This window comes from Mobula birostris, chromosome 4, assembly GCF_030028105.1.
Source record: "Mobula birostris isolate sMobBir1 chromosome 4, sMobBir1.hap1, whole genome shotgun sequence".
NCBI classification, from domain to species: Eukaryota; Metazoa; Chordata; class Chondrichthyes; order Myliobatiformes; family Myliobatidae; genus Mobula; species Mobula birostris.
The window spans coordinates 37,691,959-37,717,177 of NC_092373.1; the positions used below are offsets into that span (position 1 = coordinate 37,691,959).

At 39.6% G+C, this 25,219-nt stretch overlaps 2 protein-coding genes across 3 annotated transcripts in view; one reads left to right on the forward strand and one right to left on the reverse strand.

The window, feature by feature from the left end:
• Nucleotides 1–5,308, reverse strand: part of LOC140196270 (dynein regulatory complex protein 9-like) — a 62,038-nt gene extending 56,730 nt beyond the window's left edge. For both annotated transcript variants that reach the window (XM_072255178.1, XM_072255177.1), the window contains exon 1: nt 5,273–5,308. In XM_072255178.1, coding sequence (XP_072111279.1) covers nt 5,273–5,304 — 32 coding nt within the window. In that variant the 5' untranslated portion in view covers nt 5,305–5,308. The remainder of the gene's footprint in view (nt 1–5,272) is intronic.
• Nucleotides 5,309–6,112: 804 nt separating this feature from the next.
• LOC140196273 (uncharacterized protein C2orf72 homolog) lies at nt 6,113–24,866 on the forward strand. Its single transcript, XM_072255185.1, has 3 exons — nt 6,113–6,831; nt 18,571–18,687; nt 22,020–24,866. Exons 1-3 carry the CDS (start codon nt 6,180–6,182, stop codon nt 22,154–22,156), a joined length of 906 nt encoding a protein of 301 aa, XP_072111286.1. The 5' UTR covers nt 6,113–6,179; the 3' UTR covers nt 22,157–24,866.
• The last annotated feature ends 353 nt before the right edge of the window (nt 24,867–25,219 follow it).

Below are 25,219 nucleotides of genomic sequence, written 5' to 3' on the forward strand. Positions count from 1 at the left end.
ATCATGCACTAGTCTTGACACCATCAATGGCGTTGAGGTCTTCATCAACAACAACGATGGACGAACAACATGTACGTCAGTGGGAGGGAGGAACGGGAGTAGTTTTGCTGCTGCTGTTTTGTTGTTTGGTGTATTCTGTTTGTATGTTGTTCTGCCAAGAATTGTGATAATCAAATCAGCAATTGGTGGATATACTCAGCAGGTTCAGTAGTATTTGTGGAGAGGGAAAAGGATTAACATTTGAGCCCAATGACCTTTCACCTGATAATTATAGGGTTTTAATGGAAGGACAGAAAGGAGAAGAGCAAATTAAGAGGATATCAAATATAATAATGTCACTAGATATAATTGCATTCTTCACCCAGAAAATTCTGAGATCATGGGGTCTCCTTACTATAGGAAAAATAAAGATAAGAAAAGTCAGCTAACGTTTAAGGCTTGAGGAAAGATAATTATGGATAAAAGTTAGCTTGAAATACAAACATGAACAAACTAGGCATATTTAGTCTGCAACCAGGTAAGTACTTTAAGTATAATGCCCAGAATTCTGCTTTTATTGATTTTGAAGTGCTTTCAAAATTAACAGTATTATTAAAATTCAATTTGCAATGTTGTATTAAACAAATCATTTGAAGCTGTCAGATTTTACAGCAGCACTCTGTACTGTAGATTCTTCTTCCACTTACTGGCTGAATTCTCTTTTGGGGGGCGGGGGAGGACTTGAGCAGCTGAGTGTTTCATACAAAGTGATCTCCACTGGAAAGTTTCTTTTGCTAATCAAGGCCTTGCCAGAATATGGCTGGGAAACAAACTATCTTGATACAGTGCCAGATTTAAACAAAGGTTGCTTTTAGCCAATTCATTGTGGGACATGTGAAGAGTGAAGTGTTAAGATTGTTTATTTAAAAAATGTAAACGCTTTTCTATAATTAGTCTTTTTCTAAGCATGTCATTAGACCTTAATATGATGACCAGAAAGAGAATTCTGTCAGATTCTATGCAGTTGGTAAGTTTTTCTTAGGTGTGGGGGGAGGGGGATTAATTCAACTTTCAAACCACTTTCCCCTTCAAACTTTAGTTGCTGTTTGTGACACTGAAACATCTGTGATTTTTAAAGATATCTACAACTCGCTTTCCCTGTGTTTACCATTCAGTCTTATTACTATTACAGCATTGTCACTGTTTCATATCTCACAGTTACCCATTCATCAGTCCTTTACCAAATTAATACTCTACCCATTCTGTATCACTCATTTCTTCCAAATTTCACTGTTCACTCTTATTTAGCAGCTGCCTCTCTCAATGTGTGCTTCATTTAGCTTATCATATGCTCTATGACCTCTCTTGCTTATAATGTCATTATTTGAAAAAACGTGCCATTAGAGGAATTATGTGACTTAGTCAATAGCCCACCTTTGTAATTTACGGCAGTTTAATGAATGACAAACCATAATGTCAACATTGAATTGTTTTAAAGGACAACACAAAGATGTACAGTTTACTCCTTGGTCAAAATATATATAAGAAATAGAAACATAAGAGCTGGAGTAGGTTGTTAAGCCTGCTCCACCATTCAATAAGATCTTTCGACTCAGCTCCACCTACCTGCCCTTGCCCCACAACCCATAATTTCTTCGGTATGCAAAAAATTTATATAATTGTATCTTAAATACTGTACATTTAATGTGGTAGATTCTACTACTTTGGGCAGAGAATTCCACAGATTCACTATTCTGTGGGAAAAGAAGTTTCTTCTCATCTCCATCATAACCTATTCCCCCATTTCTTTTGGCTTTGTCCCCTAGTTTGAGTCTCATCCATGGAAACAACTTCCATGCCTCTATCTTACCTGTTTCCACATCTTTGTATTTTCTCTAAAGATAATTCTAAGCTTTTGTATTATAATAGACATATGGACCTTTGTTTTTAGTATAGGATTGAGCCGCCTTCAATTGCAAAACCTATTTTTGATATACTGAAGTTTGCAGGAATTACCTAACTTATTCCAAAAAAAAAATTTTGAATAGGTTAAAGTACTTTGGTTTATGCACATCGATCAAAGTTTTTAATGGTTGATGCACCATTGGATCACTGTCTCACTGTCTGTAATTCTACAGTGAAAACGAGAACCTGATTCTTATCAGAAATAAACCATATTTCATTTGGGGGTTCTGCTGAGGCATTGTCAAATAACAGGAAAATCTGAGCAGGTGTTAAAACCTCAAAGAGGAAGAAAGAAAAACCAGATTTAGATATTTAATGTAATTTGATCTGAAACTTAGTACAGTCTTGCGAGACCATGGTACATATGGTACATACAAATTTATATGTACAGTAGGTAAACAAATATTGAGACTCACTCCACTGTCTCCAAATGAATTAATTCAATTTTCAAAATCCTGAAATGTTTTTTCAGAGATTTAAAATATTAAAATATGTGTAAGTCTGTTAAGAAAGAACTTGAGCCAAAATTAGGATTTTATTAAACATGTGATCTCAATGGCTCTCCACGCAGCCGTAGATCACCTGGACTATACAAATACCTATGTCAGAATGCTGTTTATTGACTATAGATCAGCAATTAACACCACCATTCCTACAGTGCTGATCGAAAAGCTACAGAATTGGGCTTCTGTACCTCCCTCTACAACTGGATCCTCGATTTCCTAACCAGAAGATCACAATCTGTGTAGATTGGTAATAGCATCTACACATCATTGACGATCAACACTGGTGCACCTCAGAGATGTGTGCTTAGCCCACTGCTCTACTCTCTATACCCATGACGCTTGCTTTGGCATGAACGTTAGGAAATGCCAACTGCTTTGCAGCTTCGACAGTGCCAGCGTACCGGGACATCAGAGGTCCGTGAACACCATGGGTTGCACCTGCCAGGGCCATCTACTGTTCATTACAAACACCCTCTCAGGGCAACCCTTCCTGTGTGACACAGATGCTCAAGTGAGTGTGCTGCCAGCATCACCTATTGAAAAGAAGGCAAAGACCAATGAAACCTCACTGGAGGCTGTCAACAGCGGCAAGAGCCAGACTTGCAGGACACGATGGGTGACATTCTGCTTCAGTGGGCGATGTTACACGTGAGACTTTATCCCGGCTAAAGTGCCTAAACCTCTGCTCTGTGCAAATTTCCTGTGTGCCCAAAGGACTATTAGTTGATCTTAAAAACTGCTGGCTTGTGGATGTCAAGGATTTTGAGTCATTACCCTGTTCCCCCAATAAGTGGTTCCCCACAACGATTCTGCTAAGCGCATGTACCACCGCATGTGAGTTTGCTCGCCTGCTGGGCAAATTCCCAAACCTCAACAAGGCCACATTTTCCACTAGTCGCAAAACATGGGGTTAAATATGTACCACATTCCCACTACTGGCCCCTAATAAGCTGGCAACCATGAAAGCTAAGTTTGCCAAAACGGAAAGAAAGACTTAGCATTGTATGCTGGTCAAATAGTCCCTGGACTTCCAGGTCTGAAGATGGCTGCTGCCCAAGTGGCAATCAGGTACCGATGCCCTAAAGTGACCACTGCCCCAATCATTACCTGGCCCCACACAGCCAAGGCTTTTTAGTACAGTTAGACAGAAAGTTAATTTCTTCCAAAGTTGATCTAGTTAGGGGCTTCCATCAGGTGCCTGTGCGCTTGAAGAACGTTCCAAAAAAAGATATGATCACCTTGTTTGGCCTCTTTGAGTTTCTGCGTATGCCATTTGGTCTGAAAAATGCAGTACAGACTTTCAAGTGGCTGACAGACTGTCACCAGTGCATCCAAATCCAAACACTCATCTCATCTCTGCACAGTTTTAATACTTAAGCCAACATGGGTTGATTAATAACCCTGCTAAGTGCCAGTATGGGTTGTCAACCACTGACTTTCTCAGCCAGCAGCTCTGTCTCCCGAAAAGGAACTGCAGCACATTTGACTGTGAGCTTCTTGGTCTCTATCTGGCTGTCCCTCATTTTCATTTTCTTCCAGAGAGTCACCATTTCACAGCATTCGTAGGCTACAAGCTTCCTTGTGTACATGGTGGCCAAGATACCAGAATTTACCACTGATATACAACATTAAGAGGATATAGAATACCGCGGCTGATTGCCTCTCACAGCCAGCCATTGAGGACATACACACAGGGGTTGACTATGCTGGCATAGCAGCCGACCAAGCTACTGACCCAGAGGTCCAGGCTTACCGAACAGCAGTCACGGGCCTGCGGTTGGCTGACATTAAGTTCGGGGGAGCTGGGGTTTCTTTCCTCTGCGATGTCTCAACCAGTCGCCCATGCCCTATAGTGCCCGCGAACTGTAGACAGACTGTTTTTAACTCCATATGCAGCCTCTCACATCCAGGTTGGAAGGCCTCAGAAACAGGGTGCACTAAAGTTTGTGTGGCACGGCCTTAGAAGGAACGTGTGTGATTGGACTGTAGCCCTGTGTGGAATGCCAGCAGGCAAAATGAACAGTAATGTTCAGGCAGCTTTTAAGGTCGGAGTGTTGGTTTGACCACGTCAATGTGGACCCTGTTGGTCCCTTTCCCCCTCCTGCAGTTTCACGCACCTCCTTATTATGGTGGACCGTACCAGGTGGCCAGAGGTTGCCCCTCTAGCCTCGATGTCAGCCGTAGACCCATCTGATATTTCCTCTGACCGTCATCCCTAATTCATATCAGACCTCTGGGTCGCGATGGCTCAAAACCTTAGTGTTATTACACCATGGCTTACCACCACAGTCCAATGGCCTATGCTAGTGGTTTCACTGCTCCTTAACGGATGCTCTGATGCATTATTATTGGCATGATCGACTCCGTGGGTCCTGCTGGGGCTCAGTACAGTTCCAAAAGAGGATCTGCAGTAATCCGCGGCTGAGCCGTTATGAGTGCCAGGTGATTACATTCCTGACACCCTGCCTGTCTGGTCAGCCTCTGAACAGCATTTCACCCTCCTCGGTAAATTCAATTCCTTTGCACCTATTCTACTTCCCATCATGGGATTCTTGGGTTCTGTCGCCCTACATTCCGCCATGATGCACACCAGCATTCCCTTAGGCTCCCTTGCATTGGCTAGTTTCACCTTTTGGAACGTGAGAAAAGACTTTTATCATAGAGGAGTAAACCTGAACGTGTTATGGCAGATCACCTTAAACAGAGCATATGGAGTTAAAGAGGTGTGTAAAATAAAGTTTTGGAGGATTCCGTTACCATCCCCCTGCCGTCACGACGCGGCCATTAGCGTGTCAACACATCTCCGGACGAGCCAGACGCACCTTTTTTTTTCATTCCTCGACCTATGGAACATAGAGCACAAGCCGGGCACGTCCAAGCTCTATACAGGCTCACAACGGCAACCGGTTTCGTGAATTCTGCCGGGGGGGGGGGGGAGGGTCTGTATCGGGTAATGTAATTGGTGAAAGCATACAGAATTAACAACCACTAACATTGAGTTGGGGTCCTCTTTAAGAGGCGGGTCTGACGTGATTTACGTAAAGTACTTTAACCGCGTTTTGTCTTCAGTTTTCTGGAGTCCAAAAAATGAGTTGCAAAAGTTTTTTATGAAATATAAAATGCCTCGTCGTTTTACTTGCAAAAACCTACAACACTACCTCACTAGTTTTTATTTGTTTTGCACTATTTATTTAACTATTTAATAATATACGTATATATACTTACTGTTAATGTCTTTCCTATATTTATCATGTACTGCTGCTGCGAAGTTAAACAAATTTCACGGCATATGCCGGTGATATTTAACCTGATCCAGATTCTAAACCCACCAGTCTGTTACATGTCAAAAAGTGTCAACGTTGTTTATCTTACTTAGCTAAACTTGATCGCATGCCTTTCCATTTTATTTTTTGTGTTTGTCGACTGTTGTCTAAGCTCTTTGGCTGCTCGGGAAATTTCTCTTTCGAAGGGGAAATTGGTTGAAATTCACAATCGCGCCATTGCAGTTTCCACGTCTAACACCTTCCCCACCGTGGAACCGATGCGGCGGGCGGTCGTTGGGTGAAATCAGGGGGCGTGATTTCCTACCGACTGTGACATCACAGAGCAGTAACGGCACCGCCCCTTGTGAAATGACCAATGGCCAGTCAGCTGGAGTTCGAGGCGAAGCCGGCGGGGGTTCACAGCTTTCGCCCGCAGTCGGACAGCAATAAACTAGAAAGTGTGACAATGGATATGGATGCAGAATGGACCGAGAGGGAGTTCCAGGAGGTGGTCAAAACTATCGGAGGTAGAGAGAACATCTTCCTGATCGGGGAGGTGTGCGATAACAGGGACCTGATGTTTCAGTTTGTGAATAACATGTTTTCACGACCGGGGAAAGTTTGCAGTCGAATTTCGGACACGAAAAGCAACCATGAAATGATTGAACCGCAATGCAAGGAGCAGAAGTCCGAGACTGACAAAGAATGGGAGTTTGAATCCTTAATTGATTCTTCCGTTAAAGTGACACACATGGTTAATGGGAGTAAGGAGCAGAGACGTATCAAAGCCCGGTTAATTATCTTCCTTTTCCATCAAGATTTTATCTGTGACAAACAAAACGACCTCGTGATCCAAGAACTCCTGAAAGATGTCCGGCAAAGGTCGAGTTCCTGGGAAGATGTACCCGCGCTCATCGGGGTGGTGCACGCTGACGCTGTCAGCGGGAACCTAAACATTGCTGTCCGCCTCGTAGAGTATTACCTGCGGACAGTTTTCCACAGGCACCCTGCCGAGTGCGTGCAGGCACTTCCCTTCATCTCCAGCCAGCCAGCCTCTATGATAGAACTGAAAAAGACCATCAGTGTTATCCTCCGAGCTTTACCGAGCATCACAGAAGGTATCGAGCTAATTATTGACATAATAGGATTCCGCATTGTAATTTATCGTGTTTTTTTTAAAAAATCATATGTCCCTGAATTCATTGTACACAAAAAAATTGATAGATCTAATAAATCGTAGCTATGATATGAGGAGAGGTTGGATGAGCTGCAGTTGTTTTCTATGGAACAGGGAGGCTGAAGGAAAACTTAATTCAGGTGTCTAAAATAAAGTGACAGCAATTACGTTTGGTCTCCTTACCTAATTCTTCAGTAAAGAGACAGAACTCCCCACCTGTTGTAGAAGCCGGGGAATAAGTGAAAATTCGACTTATGTGGAAACCCAGCCTCCCTGGAACCAATGTAAAGAGATTGGATGGGTCTGTATTCTCCACAATTTTGAAAGAATTCTCATAGAAACTTAGAAAATTCTTTGACAGGCTTAATGTGAGAGATGTTTCCTTATACAGGAATTTGAAATCAAGTGTTACAATCCTTGACTTCCTCATTAAGAGACAACAGTCAGTGAGGACTGGTAATACATCTTACTGACAACACAGGTGCACCTCAAGGATATATACTTAGCCACTGGTCTACTCTCTCTACACTCATGGCTGTGTGGATGGGCACAGCTCAAACACAGTTCACTGATGACATTACTGTTGTTGGCAAAATCTCAGATGGTGATGAAGAGTGAGATATATCACTTCAACAGCCGATGTTGCAACAAAAGCCTTGCAAAGGTCAGTAAGGCGAAGGAATTGATCGTGGACTCCAGGAAGAGGAAGCCACACCAGTCCTCATCAAGGGGTCAGCAGTGGAAAGAGTGAGCGGCTTCAAGACCCTGGGTGTCAACATCTCAGAGCATCTATCTGAGCCAAACACAGTGATGCAATTAAGAAAAAGGCACTACAATGTCTATGCTTCATAAGGAGTCTGAGGAAATTTGGTATGTCACCAAAGACTCTAGCAGATTTCTGCAGAAGTACAATGTGGAGAGCATTCTGACTGGTTACATCATTCCCTGGTATGGAGGCAGCAATGCTCAGGATTGAAAGAAGCTGCAGAAGGTTGTAAATTCAGCCAGTTTCATCTTGGGAGCAATCTCCCTCACCATTGAGGACAACTGCTGGAAGGTGGCATCCATCATTAAGGACCCTCACCATCCAAGGATATGCCCTCTTCTCATTGGTGAGGAGGTGCAAGAGCTTAAAGAACCACTCATAATGTTTTAGGAACATTCTTCTCAGACAGAACAGTCCATGAACACCACCTCACTGTTGGCAGAATCTCAGCTGATGACAAGGAGCAGTACGGGAGTGAGACAGATCAACTACTTAAGTGGTGTTGCAACAAAAGTCTTGCATCAATATTTATTTGTGGTACAGTATAACATGTATGTGTAACTTGTAGTGATATTTATGCCTTGCACTGTCCTGCTGCCACAAAACAACACATTTCATGATATATGTCTGTGATAATAAACCTGATTCGGATTCTCAGAATGAGGAAGAGGTCCCATCCAGTCTACGAACACCCAACTTGTACAATCCATCCCAACGTATGGGATGGATTTTCCAGCCGCTACATGTACGCAGGCATCTTATGCTATGTGGGAACTTGGTTCATGGTCACATTTCTGATGAGTGAACCGTTTGGGTTTGAACCCTGCAACAACCTAGGGACAACCTGTACACTGTTTAGAACTAAGATGATAAGTTTCTCTAATGAATTTCTTGTCCTGAAGGGCCATAAGGGCTTGGTCATTTAATTCAAAACAGATTGTTAGACTTTTGTTACGGTAATCATGGGATATGGGGACTGGGCAGAAAAGTGGCACTGAGGCAAAAGATCAGCCGTGTTCTGGATGACGGGCGGAGCAGGCTCAAAACACCAATTGGCTTAGTCTTGCTCCTATTCCCTACTTTCTTACGAAGGTCCTGGATAGAGTAAATAAGGACCCATTTCCTTTAGTTTAGAGGTAAATCTGAGTGAGATCGATTTAAAATAATTAGAATTAAGAGGGATGATGAAGATAATACTTTTTCACTGTGAGGATGGTAGGAGTCTGGAATTCATCTGAAAATCTGGGGACAGCTATAACCCTCAGAACATCGAATCATTACTTGGATGTGTACTTGAAGAGCTGTAAACTTCAAGGCTGTGTCCTTGTGGTGAAAGGTGGGATTAGGTTTCTCTTTGGTGAAGACAGGCACCAATGGATTGAATGGCCTTTAGGTGTTAGGGTTTTCTATGATTGTATTTGTATCGAGAAATAATATAATATTATTCTTCCCAATAATTGTTTGACTAACCCAAATAATTGTGCATACATGACCAATAAAAGCAGGAAGAAATGTAACATTCTTAAACCATAGGTTTTTCTAGGATTCATTGTACACATTAATTTACTCTGAAGAGAAAATGAACGGTTTAGACTTGCACTTCCTTATTTTTGATTTTTCTTGTATGACAGTTTGTGTCACCAAGACATTCAGTCAGCACACAACTTGCTACAAGTGGGATTGGTATGAACAGGTCAATTAGCTAAACTAAAATATCAAAGTATCAGCAATAAACACTATAGAATTAGTTTGAAGACCTTTTTAAAACAATATGTAATATAGGGAGCAAAATAAAGATTGAATTGAGAGACAATAAAGATAATAGAATTGTAACTGAAATTGAAGAAGTGAATCTACTCAATTGTTAATGTGTTACGGACAGTTCTAATTAAGACTTATTATCACACTGAATAAGGGAAACTTCATACCAGAGTAAGAACAATTTATGTAAAAGTAAAATTCTGTATCTGTTGGAAATTTGAAACAAAACCATAAAATACTGAAAATATTTAGCTGCCTGAGTAACATCCAGGGAGTAAGAAATGTTGCCTGTTGATCTGTCTGTTCTGACAACATTTTATATCAAGTTTAGTTCACTACAGTGAGGCTTTGCAGATTGCAGACCAGGTGCCTGCCACTGGAATTAGTGTAAATGGGCAAAATGGTCAGCATGGACATGGTGGGCTAAAGGGCTGTTTCTCTGCAGTACAACTCTATTCTGTGGTTCTATGACATAAATATCAGTACCTTTCACTATATTTGAATAAAGAATTAAATAAGAAAAGCAGTAAATTCTTTCCATGGGGGGCATGTTTGACTGTTATTTCTATTTCATGTAACCCTGGTGAAATTTGCTGTGTGGTTTGTATGGAAATATTGTTTGGTGACACTGTTCCCTCTAAGCTGTGCGGGTGAGCACCCGGGGAGTAACTGAAATGCTCCCACGCACATAGCCTTTGTAGTCATGCAGCTGGAATTTCCCTTTATATAATGTTTTATTAAAGCGCTGTGCAGTTTACAGGCTGGGTTTAAAAACAAGTTCCTGCTTAGTGATGGTTGGTCCTTGCAGCTGTTTTAAAAAAAAATTAGAGGGAACATTGGTGTTGCTAGCATAATCCAGGTCAGTATCTTTTTGTTTAAGTTTTTTAAACTTGTGTGTCTGGAACAGCAACGAGCAATGGTGCTAGAAGAACTCAGAAGGTGAAGCAGTATCTTGAAAGGAAATGTTGACACTGGGTTGAAACCTTGCATCAGGACAAACACAGGGTTTTGGACTGAAATGTTTTGTATATGTCCAATTTGTCTTTTGCATGTCGGTTATTTGTCAGTCTTTGTGTGCAGTTTTTCATGGATTCTGTTGTATTCCTTTGTTTTCCTGTAAATGTCTGCAAAAACTGAATCTCAGCATAGTACAGTGGATTCTGATTAATTGGGCCATTGGTTAATTGGCGCGGCAGTTTATTCGGGGCAATACTTAACAACAACTAATTAAGAAAATAACCAGGATTCCCTTTGTTTATTTGGGACACTATGTCACTAAATTGGGAGAGGAGGCTGTTGCCAAACAGTTTCTAACCTATGTCAGGTGCTTGCATTTGGGTAGCCGATAGTTTTAAATAGCATCAATTGCGTGTATTTGTGTTCAAAAAGCAGTGATTTTTTTGTCTGTGACGGGTGGCAAGAAATAAGCAGTAAGACAATTCAGAGCTGTTTTGCTCACTGTGGTTTCAAGCATTCAGACTTGGAGATGCCAGACATGAGAAAGTCTGCAGATGCTGGAAATCCAAAGCAACACACACAAAATGCTGAAGGAACTCTGCAGGTCAGGCAGCATCGATGGAAAAGAGTAAACAGTCAACATTTTCAGACCACAGCCCTTCTTCAGGACTGGAAAGGAAGGGGAGAAGTCAGAGTAACAGGTGGGGGGAGGGGAGGAAGAAGTACAACGTGGTAGGTGATAGGTGGAACTGAGGGGGGGGGTGAAGTAAAGAGTTGGGATGTTGATTGGTGAAAAAGGTAAAGGGCTGGAGAAGAGTTATTCTGACAGGAGAAATTAGAACATGGAAGGGGGGGAGTACTTAGAGGAAAGAGATGGGTGAGAGAGGGTAAAGGGAATATTGAAGGGAGGGGGGCAATTACCAGAAGTTGGAGAAATCGATATTCATGCCATCAAGTTGGAGACTACCCAGAAGGAATATAAGATGTCGCTTCTCCAATTTGAGTGTGACCTCATCATGGCATTAGAGGAAGCCATGGACTGACATATCGGAATGGGAATGGGAAGTGGAATTGAAATGGGTGGCTCAAGGGAGATCTCACTTTTTCTGGTAGGTGCTTGGTGAAGCAGCTTCCAATCTAAGTTGGGTCTCACAGATATACAGGAGGCCACACCTGGAGAACTGGATTTAGTACATGACCCCAACAGACCTGCAGGTGAAGTTTTGCCTCACATGGAAGGATTGTTTGGTGCTCTGAATGGTAGTGAGGGAGGAGGTGTAGGGGCAGGAGTGGCACTTGTTCCACTTGCAAGGGTAAGTGCCAAGAGGTAGTTCAGTGGGGAGGGACGAGTAGAAGAGGGAGTCGCATTGGGAACGATTCCTGTGGAAAGCGGAAAGTGGGAAGTGAGTTGGTGAGGGGGGGATCCTGTTGGAGATGGAACAAGTTACGGAGAATTATGTGCTGGATGCAGAAGGCTAGAGGTATGCAGATATGAGTTCAGTGGGGCAGGAACAAGCAGAAGCAATGGGTCTACCTGGACAGGCAAGTTTAATGGATTTTGGGTAGGAGGCTGAAATGGGAGGAGAGGGGTTAGGGAACTATTAGGTTGGTGGCAGTGGATGGGAGATCTCCAGAGTTGGTAAGGTTGGGATGGTGTGGGAGACAATGACCTGGTGCTCCTTAGTGGGTCCTGTTCAAGGGGTAAATAACAGGAGGTTTCTGAGAATTGTCACCTGGCCTCAGCAAGACTTGTCAGTCTACCAGACTTCTGGAGCACCATCCTTTATCTGTGGTTTGATGGTGAGGTTAGGATTGGTGCGGAGAGAGTGAAGAGCAGTGCGCTCAGAAGGAGTGAGGTTAGATTTGAAGAAAGGAGTGCTACAGTCAGGATGGTTGTTGTCTCATTGGCAGTTAGCAATAAAAAAAGATCTAGAGCAGGCAGAAGACCAGAGTGGTATGTCTAGAAAGATGGGAGAAACAGCTGAATGAAAATGAATTTCAAGAAGTTAGGAACTACGGAGAATTTGAAGGTATCAACAGTCATCTTGAATGTTACAATGAAAGTGAAGATTTGGAGGATGCAATTGTCAAAAACAATTGTATGAAGGCAGTCCGTTATCTGCACGAAGTGTCTGCACTATTCATTTACAGTCAATCAAAAGAACATGGCAGTGTACACCAGATGAATTCCTCTGATAACTGTATTAGGAAGTAATACAGTTTTGTAGTTTTGCAGTAGTATTGGTGGTATAATCTGATGTGTATTTCACTTAAATACATAATTTGTTACTCAGTTAAATGGTAGTTTGTCTTTTTTATGCCTGTTAACTATTTCCATAAAACTTTGGCTAATTGCAGTAGCCACTTAATTGGGCCAAAATGGGCTGGTCCCAATGTGTTCCAATTAACCATACATGGTAATATGTGTTTGTGTAATATATATATATACACACACACTTCAATAACAAATTTACTTTGAATGAAAATGTCAATGACGACAATGTTAAGATTCCACCTTCAGAAAAAGTTAGCATCAGTGTCCCTCAAATCAATTTATATTTGCAGTGCCCCCAGATAGGTGCGGTTCACAAAGGAACACTAAATGAAATGTAAAGTGAAATAAAAAACAAATAGAAGAGTTGTAAACAAGGGTTACCATTCCTCCTTAGATCCTCATCCAATCTTAACTGATTCAAATGACTCAATGTTCTAAACTATAGAAGTCCCATTTTATCTCTCTTCCATTCTCCTTTACAAATCATCCACAAAACTCTTGGCTCTTTGACAGAACTGCTTAGATCCTTAAAATATGTTCTTTTTATCAATTATTGACCAATTTGTTAAAGACCAAGTTACTGCCGTGTTATTTTACAGAATTGCAAGACATTGTTTAATCTTTTATTCCAAAAGTTCAAAACACAATATTGAAGTTCCTGTTCAGTCTTGTCATAACTAACTTTAAGAACTGTTAGTATCTGAGTTATTTTTACAGAAAAACTGACCCAGTACCTTTTGTAACATATTAAAAATATAGAAGGAATCAATAGCAGTGTTCAATCATTAGACTGGTGAATAAAGATGATCGTAAAAGAAATCTAATGATTCTGATCTGGTTCACTGAGTGAAATGACCCTACATGATGCCAGTTGGTTAGGATTTTGGCAAGGAGTTGGAGATGGAATTTTGACCGAGAGAAGATTAAGATGATTAATCCTCATAGTGTTAGGATCTGTATTGCAGATTGAGTATAATTCCTGTTTCCAGATCTTAGACAATCTCTCTTCAGAGTTTAAATCTATGTCCTACAGATTGTTTTGGCATGTAGGGCCCCTTATAAATGAGATTAATAAAGAACCATAAATGGGGTCAAGAGACAGGTAAAAACACAGACTTATCAATACTTACTGATGTGCCTATTCTTGGATCTTGTTATTCACCCCACCATTTCACCAGTGCTTCAAGTTCCAAAATTTACAACTCCTTCCACTTCTACCTTTCTCTCTCTATCTTCAAAGCACTGTTTAAAATCAATTGACCATGTGCACCAAAGGTATTCAAGTTGGATCTGCCATTTGTATGGTGAGGTATCTTGAGATGCTTTGCAATGTGTTTACTTTATAAAACGGCATTGTTGTTGCATAGCACTTACACATTATGTGGCTTAATATTTACCTTGGTGGATTTGTTTGTAAAAATACATGTATATTAATGCATTTGTTTTATACCAAAGATGATGTGTTATTTGACCAAAGTGCAAAGAAAAACCTGCCTAGGTAAGATGACTTTGAGCTTAAAGATTTTACTGCAAGGAAATTAGATTTTCACAACGACTCCGATATAGTTGCATACACCAAGAATGGTCATTAGTACTGCAAGCCTTTTGTTATACCTAAAATCATAGCTCTGCAAGGAGCGCAATATTGCAATTTAAATCCTCTAGTAAATAGTGACTAGATAGCATGTTTACTTAAATGTTTTTTTTATAAAACCTCAGAAACATAACAAGTCTTTGAACTTCACCTTGGTTATAAGCAATGGAAGTCCTGATGGATTGAATAGGTACTTTTGACAGTTCAGTAATTGCCTTAGAAGAATCCTTAGTGGGCCGCACCATATGGATCATCTGTGTCATGAACCATATCACTCTGGCCATCTGGGTCATGATATCATTTGCATGATCCATATAACTCATCTTTGTGGGTCAAATGGATCCATACACACACTTTAGGGCGTATCTTGACTGATGTTTGTGTTTGAGACTTGATTCATTTTGATGAAATGTTCAGAACTCTGCTTAAACTCTCGATCATCTAATTTATCTTCTGATAACTCAGCAACTAAAATTGAAGGGGCATGATAGGAAGTTCTTTCTCTCACATAAAAACCTATTATAAGTGTAAGCTGTACAGTTTTTGGTTGCTAATTCCCTATTTGTCCATTCAAAACCTTTCATTAATTTTACTCCTCTAAACAAATCATTTAACCCAAGAGGAGGTAAAAAACTGATAATTTGCAAAAAGAGCAAGTATTCATGAAAAGCTGATTACACAAGTCTTTTCTATGAATTTAATTTATTTTAGGGCACTGGAAGCATCCTTGAAGAAATTTAAATCTGTCATTAGAAAATGAAAAGGAAAATAATGAGAATATATTTGTTGTAAGAAATACATATAAAACGTTTCAGATCAAAAAGCTCCTTGTCAGCTCTGGGAGAGTGACAAAACAAGTTAGTTTTAAATTGCAGAGAAAATAGGTGAAAGATGGATAGGTCAATAATCTCTGATAAGATGAGGCCATGGAGATAAGTTCGGCCTTCTGACAGTAATGGCCATTTCTAGTACAGACAGAGAGCATTAAGTTGCCTGAATATGCAGAATTTGATATTAAGTGTTGAAAGCTGTAGTATGCCTGAAAGGAAATGAGGTACTGTTCAGAAAGCTTGGGTTGAACACCATTTTTAATGTGCAATAGCAGACTTTTGCTGATATATTAGTCCTATTTCTCCCCCTCTCCTTTTGCTTTGCCTGACCTGATGGGTTTGTTCTTCAGACCTGCATTTCTCACCTTTTCACATTTGCTTGTCTGTATACTCACTCTCTAACCGCCTTTACCCCAGAGCTTTGGATCCATTTCTTTCATTCTGACTTCCCTGATTAACTCACCAATCAGATGATCTTTACAATTTTATCCCAAGTCAGGCTTGACCTCAAAGTATCAGAGGTGCTTCCTTTGGCCCATCCATTCATAGACGTTTCTTGACCTGCTCACTATCTATGGAATATTTTGTTTTTATTTCATATATCTGGCATTTGCAGCTTTTAAAATTTTCCTTCATCAGAAAAACACTTTTTAAAAATCTTTCCTCTATGAAAATGTATTATTCAGTAAATACAAACCCCATTTCCAGAAAATTTGGGATATTTTCCAAAATACAATGAAAACAAAAATCTGATATGTTAATTCACGTGAACCTTTATTTAACTGACAAAAGTACAAAGAAAAGATTTTCAATAGTTTTACTAACCAACTTATTTTTTGTAAATATGCACAAATTTAGAATTTGATGGCTGCAACACACTCAACAAAAGTTGGGACAGAGTTAAAATAAGATTGAAAAGTGCACAGAATATTCAAGTAACACCGGTTTGGAAGACTCCACATTAAGCAGGCTAATTGGTAGCAGGTGAGGTATCATGACTGGGTATAAAAGTAGCGTCCATCAAAGGCTCAGTCTTTGCAAGCAAGGATGGGTCGTGGCTCACCCCTTTGTGCCAAAATTCGTGAGAGAATTGTTAGTCGGTTCAAAACGAACATTTCTCAACGCAAGATTGCAGAGAATTTAGGTCTTTCAACATCAACAGTACATAATATTGTGAAAAGATTCAGAGAATTCAGAGACATCTCAGTGCGTAAGGGGCAAGGTCGGAAACGACTGTTGAATGCGCGTGATCTTCGAGCCCTCAGGCGGCACTGCCTAAGAAACCGTCATGCTACTGTGACAATTATAGCCACCTGGGCTCGGGAGTACTTCGGAAAACCATTGTCACTCAACGCAGTCCGTTGCTGCATCCAGAAATGCAACTTGAAACTGTATTACGCAAGGAGGAAGCCATACATCAACTCTATGCAGAAACGCCGGTGAGTTCTCTGGGCCTGAGCTCATCTCAGATGGACCGAAAGACTGTGGAACTGTGTGCTGTGGTCAGATGAGTCCACATTTCAGCTAGTTTTCGGAAAAAACGGGCGTCGAGTTCTCCGTGCCAAAGATGAAAACGACCATCCAGATTGTTATCAGCGAAAGGTGCAAAAGCCAGCATCTGTGATGGTATGGGGGTGCATCAGTGCCCACGGCATGGGTCAGTTGCTTGTATGTGAAGGTACCATTGACTCTGAGGTGTATATTAGGATTTTAGAGAGACATATGTTGCCATCAAGGCGACGTCTCTTCCCGGGACGTCCATGCTTATTTCAGCAGGACAATGCCAGACCACATTCTGCATGGGCTACAACAGCGTGGCTTTGTAGACACAGGGTGCGTGTGCTTGACTGGCCTGCTGCCAGTCCAGATCTATCTCCTATTGAAAATGTACGGTGCATCATGAAGAGGAGAATGGAGACCACGGATTGTTGAGCAGCTGAAGTCTTATATCAAGCAAGAATGGACAAAATTTCCAATTGCAAATCTACTACAATTAGTATCCTCAGTTCCAAAAGGATTAAAAGGTGATGTACCACAATGGTAAGCATGCCTCTGTCCCAACTTTTGTTGAGTGTGTTGCAGCCATCAAATTCTAAATTTGTGTATGTTTACCAAATACAATCAAGTTGGTCAGTAAAACTATTGAAAATCTTTTCTTTGTACTTCTGTCAGTTAAATAAAGGTTCACATGAATTAACATATCACAGATTTTTGTTCTTATTGCATTTTGGAAAATATCCCAACTTTTCTGGAAATGAGGTTTGTATAATCATCCTAAAATAAGTTTTTTTTCTGCAACGGCTATACAGTTTCAATCACTTCTAATTTCTCCTACGTTAACTCTGAAGTTGCAATGGTTTTGTGAAGTGGTACATTACTCAGTGAACCACTGTGTTACAACAGAAACCCAGAAGACAAACAACAAATAAGAACAGACACAACAATCTGAAATTTTAAACATCTGTCTCTGGATTTTACTTCTTTGCTTACTTATCATTAATGATTAATATTTAGTCAATAGCAGACTCCTAACAGAACCTAGTGATTTGAAAGGATCAATTGGACTTCCAGTCCAACTGTTACATGAATTCCTCTTTCTGTATGTGAATTGCACCTAGCTAACTAAAATCAAACATTATTAAATGGATGAAAATTAGCACCCTTTTCCAATTTTCCCTAGCTTCAAAACTCAAAACCACTCCCTCAAATAAAACTTTGGCCTGATAGTTGTGATAAAGGATTCCGGAAACAGCAATACTTGTACCAATGAACCTTACTCAAAGGACAGAGATCTGATACTGTGTGATTTCAGTCTAGTCACATCTAAGTTCCATAAACTCAGAATGAAAGAGAAGCCAGATCATCCATGATCTTATTGAATGGTGGAACAGGCTCAACAGGCCAGATGGTCTACTCCTGCTCCTATATCTTATGTTCTAAAATATAACAAATGAACTGAGGTCTAGTGTCTTTAACTGTTTCACTTCACCAGGGCAGTAGGATTTCTCCTGAGATTAAGTATCATACAAGATTGGGAGATATATATTTTACATATATACAGAGATATATACAGTACTTTATATTTTTTAAAAAAGGGTAAACTGCAGGTAGGACTGATTATAAATAATAGAATAAAAGCAGTAGAAAGAAAGGAGCTAAGAAACTGCAAAGGGTAGAACACATATTGTCTATTGGCCCATAAACAGTAATGTGAAGTGGTATTAAACGATGGCAGTGCTTTACTCGGGCTTTCAACCTCTGGTTTTCTCTTTCCCACTTCCAGCCACAACTTCTGCCGCAGATGCTGTTAGTTCCTTCACATTTTGTTGGGCAAGAAGAAAAACGTTAAATATGTTTGGAGAAAATTAACATTTATTATCCTATTGTCCATAAAGACATTGTGCATGTTACGAACAAAAAGCAAAAGGGACAACTACAAATTTTAAAGAAACATTTTACTTTGAAATCAGAAATCAAGAAACGTGTTTTGTCTACAGATGTAAAGAAAAGAAGGCATACATGTTTTCCTGGATTGTTCTGCTTCTTGGGCAATACCAGAAGACGAAGAGAAGACTGGGATGTTAATAACATTCGGAATAGTATTGAACAAGAAGGTACATGAAAACGACAATATAACTTTGTTGAAAGATGTTAAATTTCACATGTAAAAATTTGCTTTTGAAAATGAATTTTCCCTGCACCTCTGCCAACATTTTTCTTTATTTACGTATTTCTTTTTGATTCAGCATTCATCAGCCTACATAGCAGTGTATTCCAAATCCTAACCAGTCATTGCTTAATATATTTGTTTCTTTGTGTCATCTTTGTTTTTCATTCAAGTTATTGATTTCTTTTAACCAGTGGAAGCAATTTTTCCTTACTCAGTCTGAATTCTTTATGATTTTAAATATCTTCATCAAATGTTTTCTTAACCTTAATTGATGTAAATGTGAAAAACACTAATTTCTCCAACTTGTTCACAAAACTCCTCATTTCTTTTGTGGAACCATTCTGTTAAATATTAAACGTAGCTGTTCCAAAACCTTCATATCCTTTGTACAGTGTGATGCTAAGAATTGGATCCAGTTCTCCAGTTCGACCACATTGTTTTAAAATACTTATAGCATAACATTTTTTTGACAACAAAAAGGTTACATGGCCTTGTTATAACTGCCTATTCCATGTTTACTTAGAGCAGTCCATATTCCAAACCTAAACAGACCAATCTCTAACTCATCCTTCGCTACATCGTTGTGCATTGATGCCACTTCCTGTATCCACGCAGAATCTTATCAATTTTATCACCAACTTCTATTCTGCCCTCAAATTCACTTGGTCCATCTCTAACACCCCTTTCCCCTTTCTTGACCTCTGACTCTATGTCAGGACATAGATAATCCACCAACATCTACAACAAACATTCTGACTCCCACAGCTACCTTGCTACACCTCCTCCCACCCTGTCACTTATATGGATGCCATTCCTCCTTCTCATTTGCTCTTTCTTCGCCACATCGGTTCTTGAGATGAGACCATCCATTCCAGGATATCAAAGATGTCTTCCTTTTTCAGAAAACAGGGTGCAACCCAACTATTGTTGATGGAACCCTCACTTGCATCTCCTCTGTTTTCTGAACTTCTGCCCTCACAGAAAGCGGAAAAGGAATAGAGTTCCCCAAGTCCTCACTTACCAGCCCACCAGCCTATGCATTCCAGCATACCATTCTTCGGACCTTCCACCAAAGACATGATCCCACCAGGACCTCATCTCCCCCTCCATAGAGACCACTCTCTCAGTGACTTCCTGTCTGTTCATCCCTCCACACCCATTTCCCTTCTGTCCCAGGCACTCTTCCTTGTAACCATTTGTCCCTACGCCCCTTCCCTCACCACCATCTAGGCCATAACAGCCCTCCCAGGTGGTGCATATCCCCCATCTGATGCTCCTGCTGTGGCCTCCTCTACGTTGGCTAGACCGGACACAGACTGGCTGACCACTTTAATGAGGATTTGCACCCCATTTGTTGTGACTTTCTGGAACTCCTGCTTGCCAGCCATTTTAATTCTCCTCCCCTTTCCCACACCTGCATGCCTATCGTCTGCCTCCACTTCCAAGATGAGGCTAAATACAAACTGTTGGATCAGCACATACTCTGTCCAGTTAGTTTCAAATCCAATGATATGAACTGAAATTAGAGAATTTACTGTAGCGCTTCCTCCCTGCCCACTTTCAATCTCATCCAGATCTACCTGCTCATAGTGTCTCTTTTCTCTTCTCCACCCTCTCCACATGCCCTTCACTCACACACTCCTCCCACTGGTTCTCCTCACCTACTATTCCCAACTGTCCTCTCCACCTTCTGTTTCTATCAGATTCTATTATCTTCAGCTCTTTCACTTCCATCTATCACCTCCTAGCTTCTGCCTATAAGCCATGATCCTAACGAATGGATTTACAACAGAGCCAACCTCCATGAAGACCAGTGCCAATCAGACTTGTAATATCAGCTACCATAAATAAACTTGTGTGTGTGGAAGTTTGAATGCAAGTATTTTAAATGAGTTGTCTGTTCAATATGTGTTAGGAATTAATTCATGTTAATTCTGCAGATAAATAATTTTGACTAATATAATTATTCTGCCACAACTTCTGCCCACTCGAGATTAGTTCATTTTTGAGAACCGAAACCTTCTTTAAATACTTAGATAATGTTGGGATGTGGTTTTGCATCATCTTGAGAACAGTATAAATTATATACATGGTGTGGGCTTGCAGTTATATCTATGGAAAACAGGGGTAGTAGAAAGTAGGTACTGTACCTTAGTCCTTTCCAAGTGCTAGCCCAAAATATGACTTCGAATTCAACCTCTGGATTGCTAATTGATTGCAACAACATATAGTAGAAGAAGAAGAAGAAGAAGAAGAAGAAGAATATCTTTATTGTCATTGTTGTGGAGCAATGAAACACAGCTTAGCAGCTCAACGTTTTGCAACATGACAAAGAATATGTACACTGAATATAGATATGAATACACTGAATCCCACTGAATATAGGGCAGCAGACTTGCCTACATGCTGATGTTCCTTAGTTGGGTGTGGATTGTGAAGGGGAGATGATTTTTTTTGAAAAGGTTATTCCAGTTATAAATAAATATTGAGGATTAGGTTAATTTTTTTTTAAATAACTCCTGCTTATCTTCTGATCATTAGAATTTTTCCTAAAGCAATTTAGACATCTGGGTGTGTGATAGGTTGAAAATTTTGACTTAATAATTGTTTTAAAAGTCTTCTGTAAAATGAGTTGATGTTGCCTCTTTCCATTTCCCACTGAATAAATCTTTTAATTGTTGGCGCGTGGTCATGTGGTTAAGGCGTTCATCTAGTGATTTGAAGGTCGCTAGTTCGAGCCTTGGTTGAGGCAGCGTGTGTGTCCTTGAGCAAGGCACTTAACCACACATTGCTCTGCGACAACAGTGGTGCCAAGCTGTATGGGTCCTAATGCCCTTCCCTTGGACAACATCGGTGGCGTGGAGAGGGGAGACTTGCAGTGTGGGCAACTGCTGGTCTTCCATACAACCTTGCCCAGGCCTGCGCCCTGGAAACCTTCCAAGGTGCAAATCCATGGTCCCATGAGACTAACGGATGCCTATATAAATCTTTTATTAATGGTGTGGTCACAGAATGACACAGAGGCATGTTTTCCATATCAGTCCATTTCCCTTCTGACATTCAACTCTACCTCTTTGTAAAAAGCCTGACTTCATATCTACTGCTTAAAAAATGGGAAAATATTCTGTTTTTGTCTGTCATATTAATGAGTATGTCAAACAGAATGACGGAAAACTGACAATGTGTAAATTTGGAATCTGTATGACTTGCAAACAAATAAATTCATAATCATATTTGAAATAGTATTTCACATTATCTTAATTATACATTTTCTAGGTATATCGAAGCATGTTGAGAATGACGTTGCTTCACAGCAATTGACAGTGGACGCAAACATGGCTGATGTTTGTAAAAGTGATCTGCAAATTGACACCAATGGAAATACCGCGCTGAACATTGAAACCGAAGTTTAAATAATTTGACCCTTTTTTCTAAATCTGCATATTCATTACAAAGTACTAGAACCTGCTGAGAAAAGCAAATTATATAGCTAACTTTCCACAAGTGATATTTCCCATTTCTGATTCTATTAGTTGGGAAGAGTTGTTATTTCAAAACAATGTGAAATGTATTATGAATATATACAAACAGTAGATTACATGGTTAACTAACAACAAGGTAATGGTATGCGCATTCATTTTCTAGATTTGTTTTTCACTAAAATCCAGTTACCACTTGTAATAATAGTTGGAGTCCAAAGTTATGCTAGCCCACTACTATTGAATTAACTCTTGTTGACAATGACAAAAAGATGTATTTCTGCCTGGCTGACTTTAGCCAGATTTGCAAAAAAAAGAAAGGAAACTGTAAGAGGTCTCCTGGGAACCATTTGAAACCTCCTTCTCTTCTGTTATTATAATTTTTTTAATAATAATGTACTTGAATGAAAATTATTAAATAAAGACCATGAGGATACCTAATATACTATAGGGGTAAACCTATAATTTTCTAATACTACTTTAATATTTTAAAAAGAGGTTTGCATTGCGTCAGCAAACTTTTACCAACTAGTCTGCTGTTGATGTAACTTTTTAAAATAAAGTTAGCTTATTCCTGTTACTTGTTTATTCAGAAACAGAATATCGCCTGTTTAGAATAATTTTAATATAAGGGTTTTGAAATACTACATAACTACCTGTTGAAAAGTTGATGCACAAAATTAAACATTTGAGAATCACTAACAGTATAAAATTGCAGTTTTAATAATGGTGTTGCCATTAAACAAAAATATGTAAAAGTGATTGGTTTGTGAACAAAACAGAAATGGGCTCCCTTGAAGGCAGCAAAATTTTGAACATGTTTACTATAGATGTATAGAGGAACTATTTTATCCTTTGGACAGAATTCTCTGCAAAACTGGAGGATTTGTTGTTTCTGAAAATGGTGAATGAGATGCAAACTCATTGCAGAGGTCTGAGTCAACATTGTCAGGTACTCCAAGTATAGGATGACCCACACTTGGAAGAACATCACCACGAGTTGAGGTGCAGCACTGCACTACTAAAAATATTTATTTAGGGCCGTATTTTAAAAAAAATAAAGCAATAAATAAAGAGTGCAGAGGAGATTTACAAGGATGTTGCCTGGATTGGAGAGCATGCCTTATGAGAATAGGTGAAGTGGACTTGGCCTTTTCTCCTTGGAGCAATGGAGGACAAGAGGTGTGTAAGATGATGAGAGGCATTGATTGTGTGGATAGCCAGAGGCTTTTTCCCAGGGCTGAAATGGCTAACACAAGGGGGCATAGTTTTAAGTTGCTTGGAAGTAGGTACAGTGGGGATGGCAGGGGTAAGTGTTTCACCCAGAGATTGGTGGGTGCACGGAATGCACTGCCAGTGATGGTAGTGGAGGCAGATACAATAGGATCTTTTAAGAGACTTTTAGATAGGTGCATGGAGCTTAGAACAATACAGGGCTTTGTGATAGGGTGATTCTAGGCAGTTTCTAGAGTAGGTTACGTGGTTGGCACAACATTGTGGGTGAAGGGCCTGTAATGTGCTGTAGATTCCTATGTTCCATGTTGTAATTGTCCATTCAATTGGGTTGCTAGATATTTGAGTATACAAGTAAATAAAATATAAAATTATCAGCTGATTACACACCAACATAATCAGATGGTTCTGAGGCTATACTCGCTGGAGTTTAGAACAAAGAGAGGGGATCTCTTTGAAACCTATTGAATATTGAAAGGGCTTGATGGAGTGGATGTTTCCTGTAGTAGTTCAGTATAGGCCCAGAGGGCATAGCCTCCAAATGGAGGGATGTCCATTTAGGACAGAGTTGAGAGATTTCTTTAGCCAGAGGCTGGTGAATCTGTGGAATTCATTATCACAGATGGCTGTGGAGACAGAGTATACGTAATATACTTAAAGCGGAGGTTAATAGCTTCTTGATTAGTCAAAGGTAACAGGGAATAGACAGGTGATTGGATTTGAGAGGGCTAATAAATCAGCCATGATGGAATGGCAGAACTGACTAAATGGGCCAAATGGCTTAATTCTGCTCCCAAGTCTTTATGGTCTAATATTATTAGTCCCTGCTGCATTTATGATAGCCTATTCATTACCAGTTTGGACTAAAATACTTGAAATGAAGTTGAATCCCATTTACTTAAATCCACTTTGTGTCTTAGTTCATCAGCAAATTTAGATTACGCAGATAGTTTTACCAACTCCATTTATATCTATACAATTTAGGCAAAATTGTTTCAGTAATTTAACTTAAAAAAGCAATAGAGCTATATGTAATTTTTAATTGTTTCAACAATGGAGAGTGGGAATCATTTTGTGTAGATAAACCTGGGCACGTTAATACTGACACCAAGAAATTGGAAGTTAATTTATCACTCAAGTGAAGCTATTAATAAACTAAGCTAAATAAATGAGTCATCTTTTATTTTGCTAGAGGATTACAGGGATAATTTATTTTGAGGATGTGTGGGCTTTGTTTTTCCACAAGGAAAATCTACATAAAAATCTTTTTTAATCCATTTACATTTTATAGCTATTGAATTTCTACATAATGTCTAATTCGTCTAAAACTTAGGTCCACAATAGGAATTCAGATATTTTACATTAATCAAATACAAAACAGCATTTCAGAGGGAATTAGTTTTAAAACTTTCTTAAAAATTTTCTTTTACTCTCAATAATGTACTCTATTGGAAAAGTACATGTTTCCTAAATGAAATCTATCCATGTACTGTAATGAAATGTATATATGAATCACTAAATAATTTAGATAGTATTGATCATTTTATGGCAATTTATGCTTTCACTGACTGGCACTGACAATCTGAAGTAAACTGTCTATGTTCAATGTGTTTCGAAGGTGAGAAAAAAATCAGTATAAAATACTTCAAATCAATAATAAAATACATCAATACATCAGACTCTGGATCTTTTAAAACTAAAGTATGAAAATACTTTTATTAGCCATTTTGACACATAGCTATTATAGATTGTTCTTAATATAAC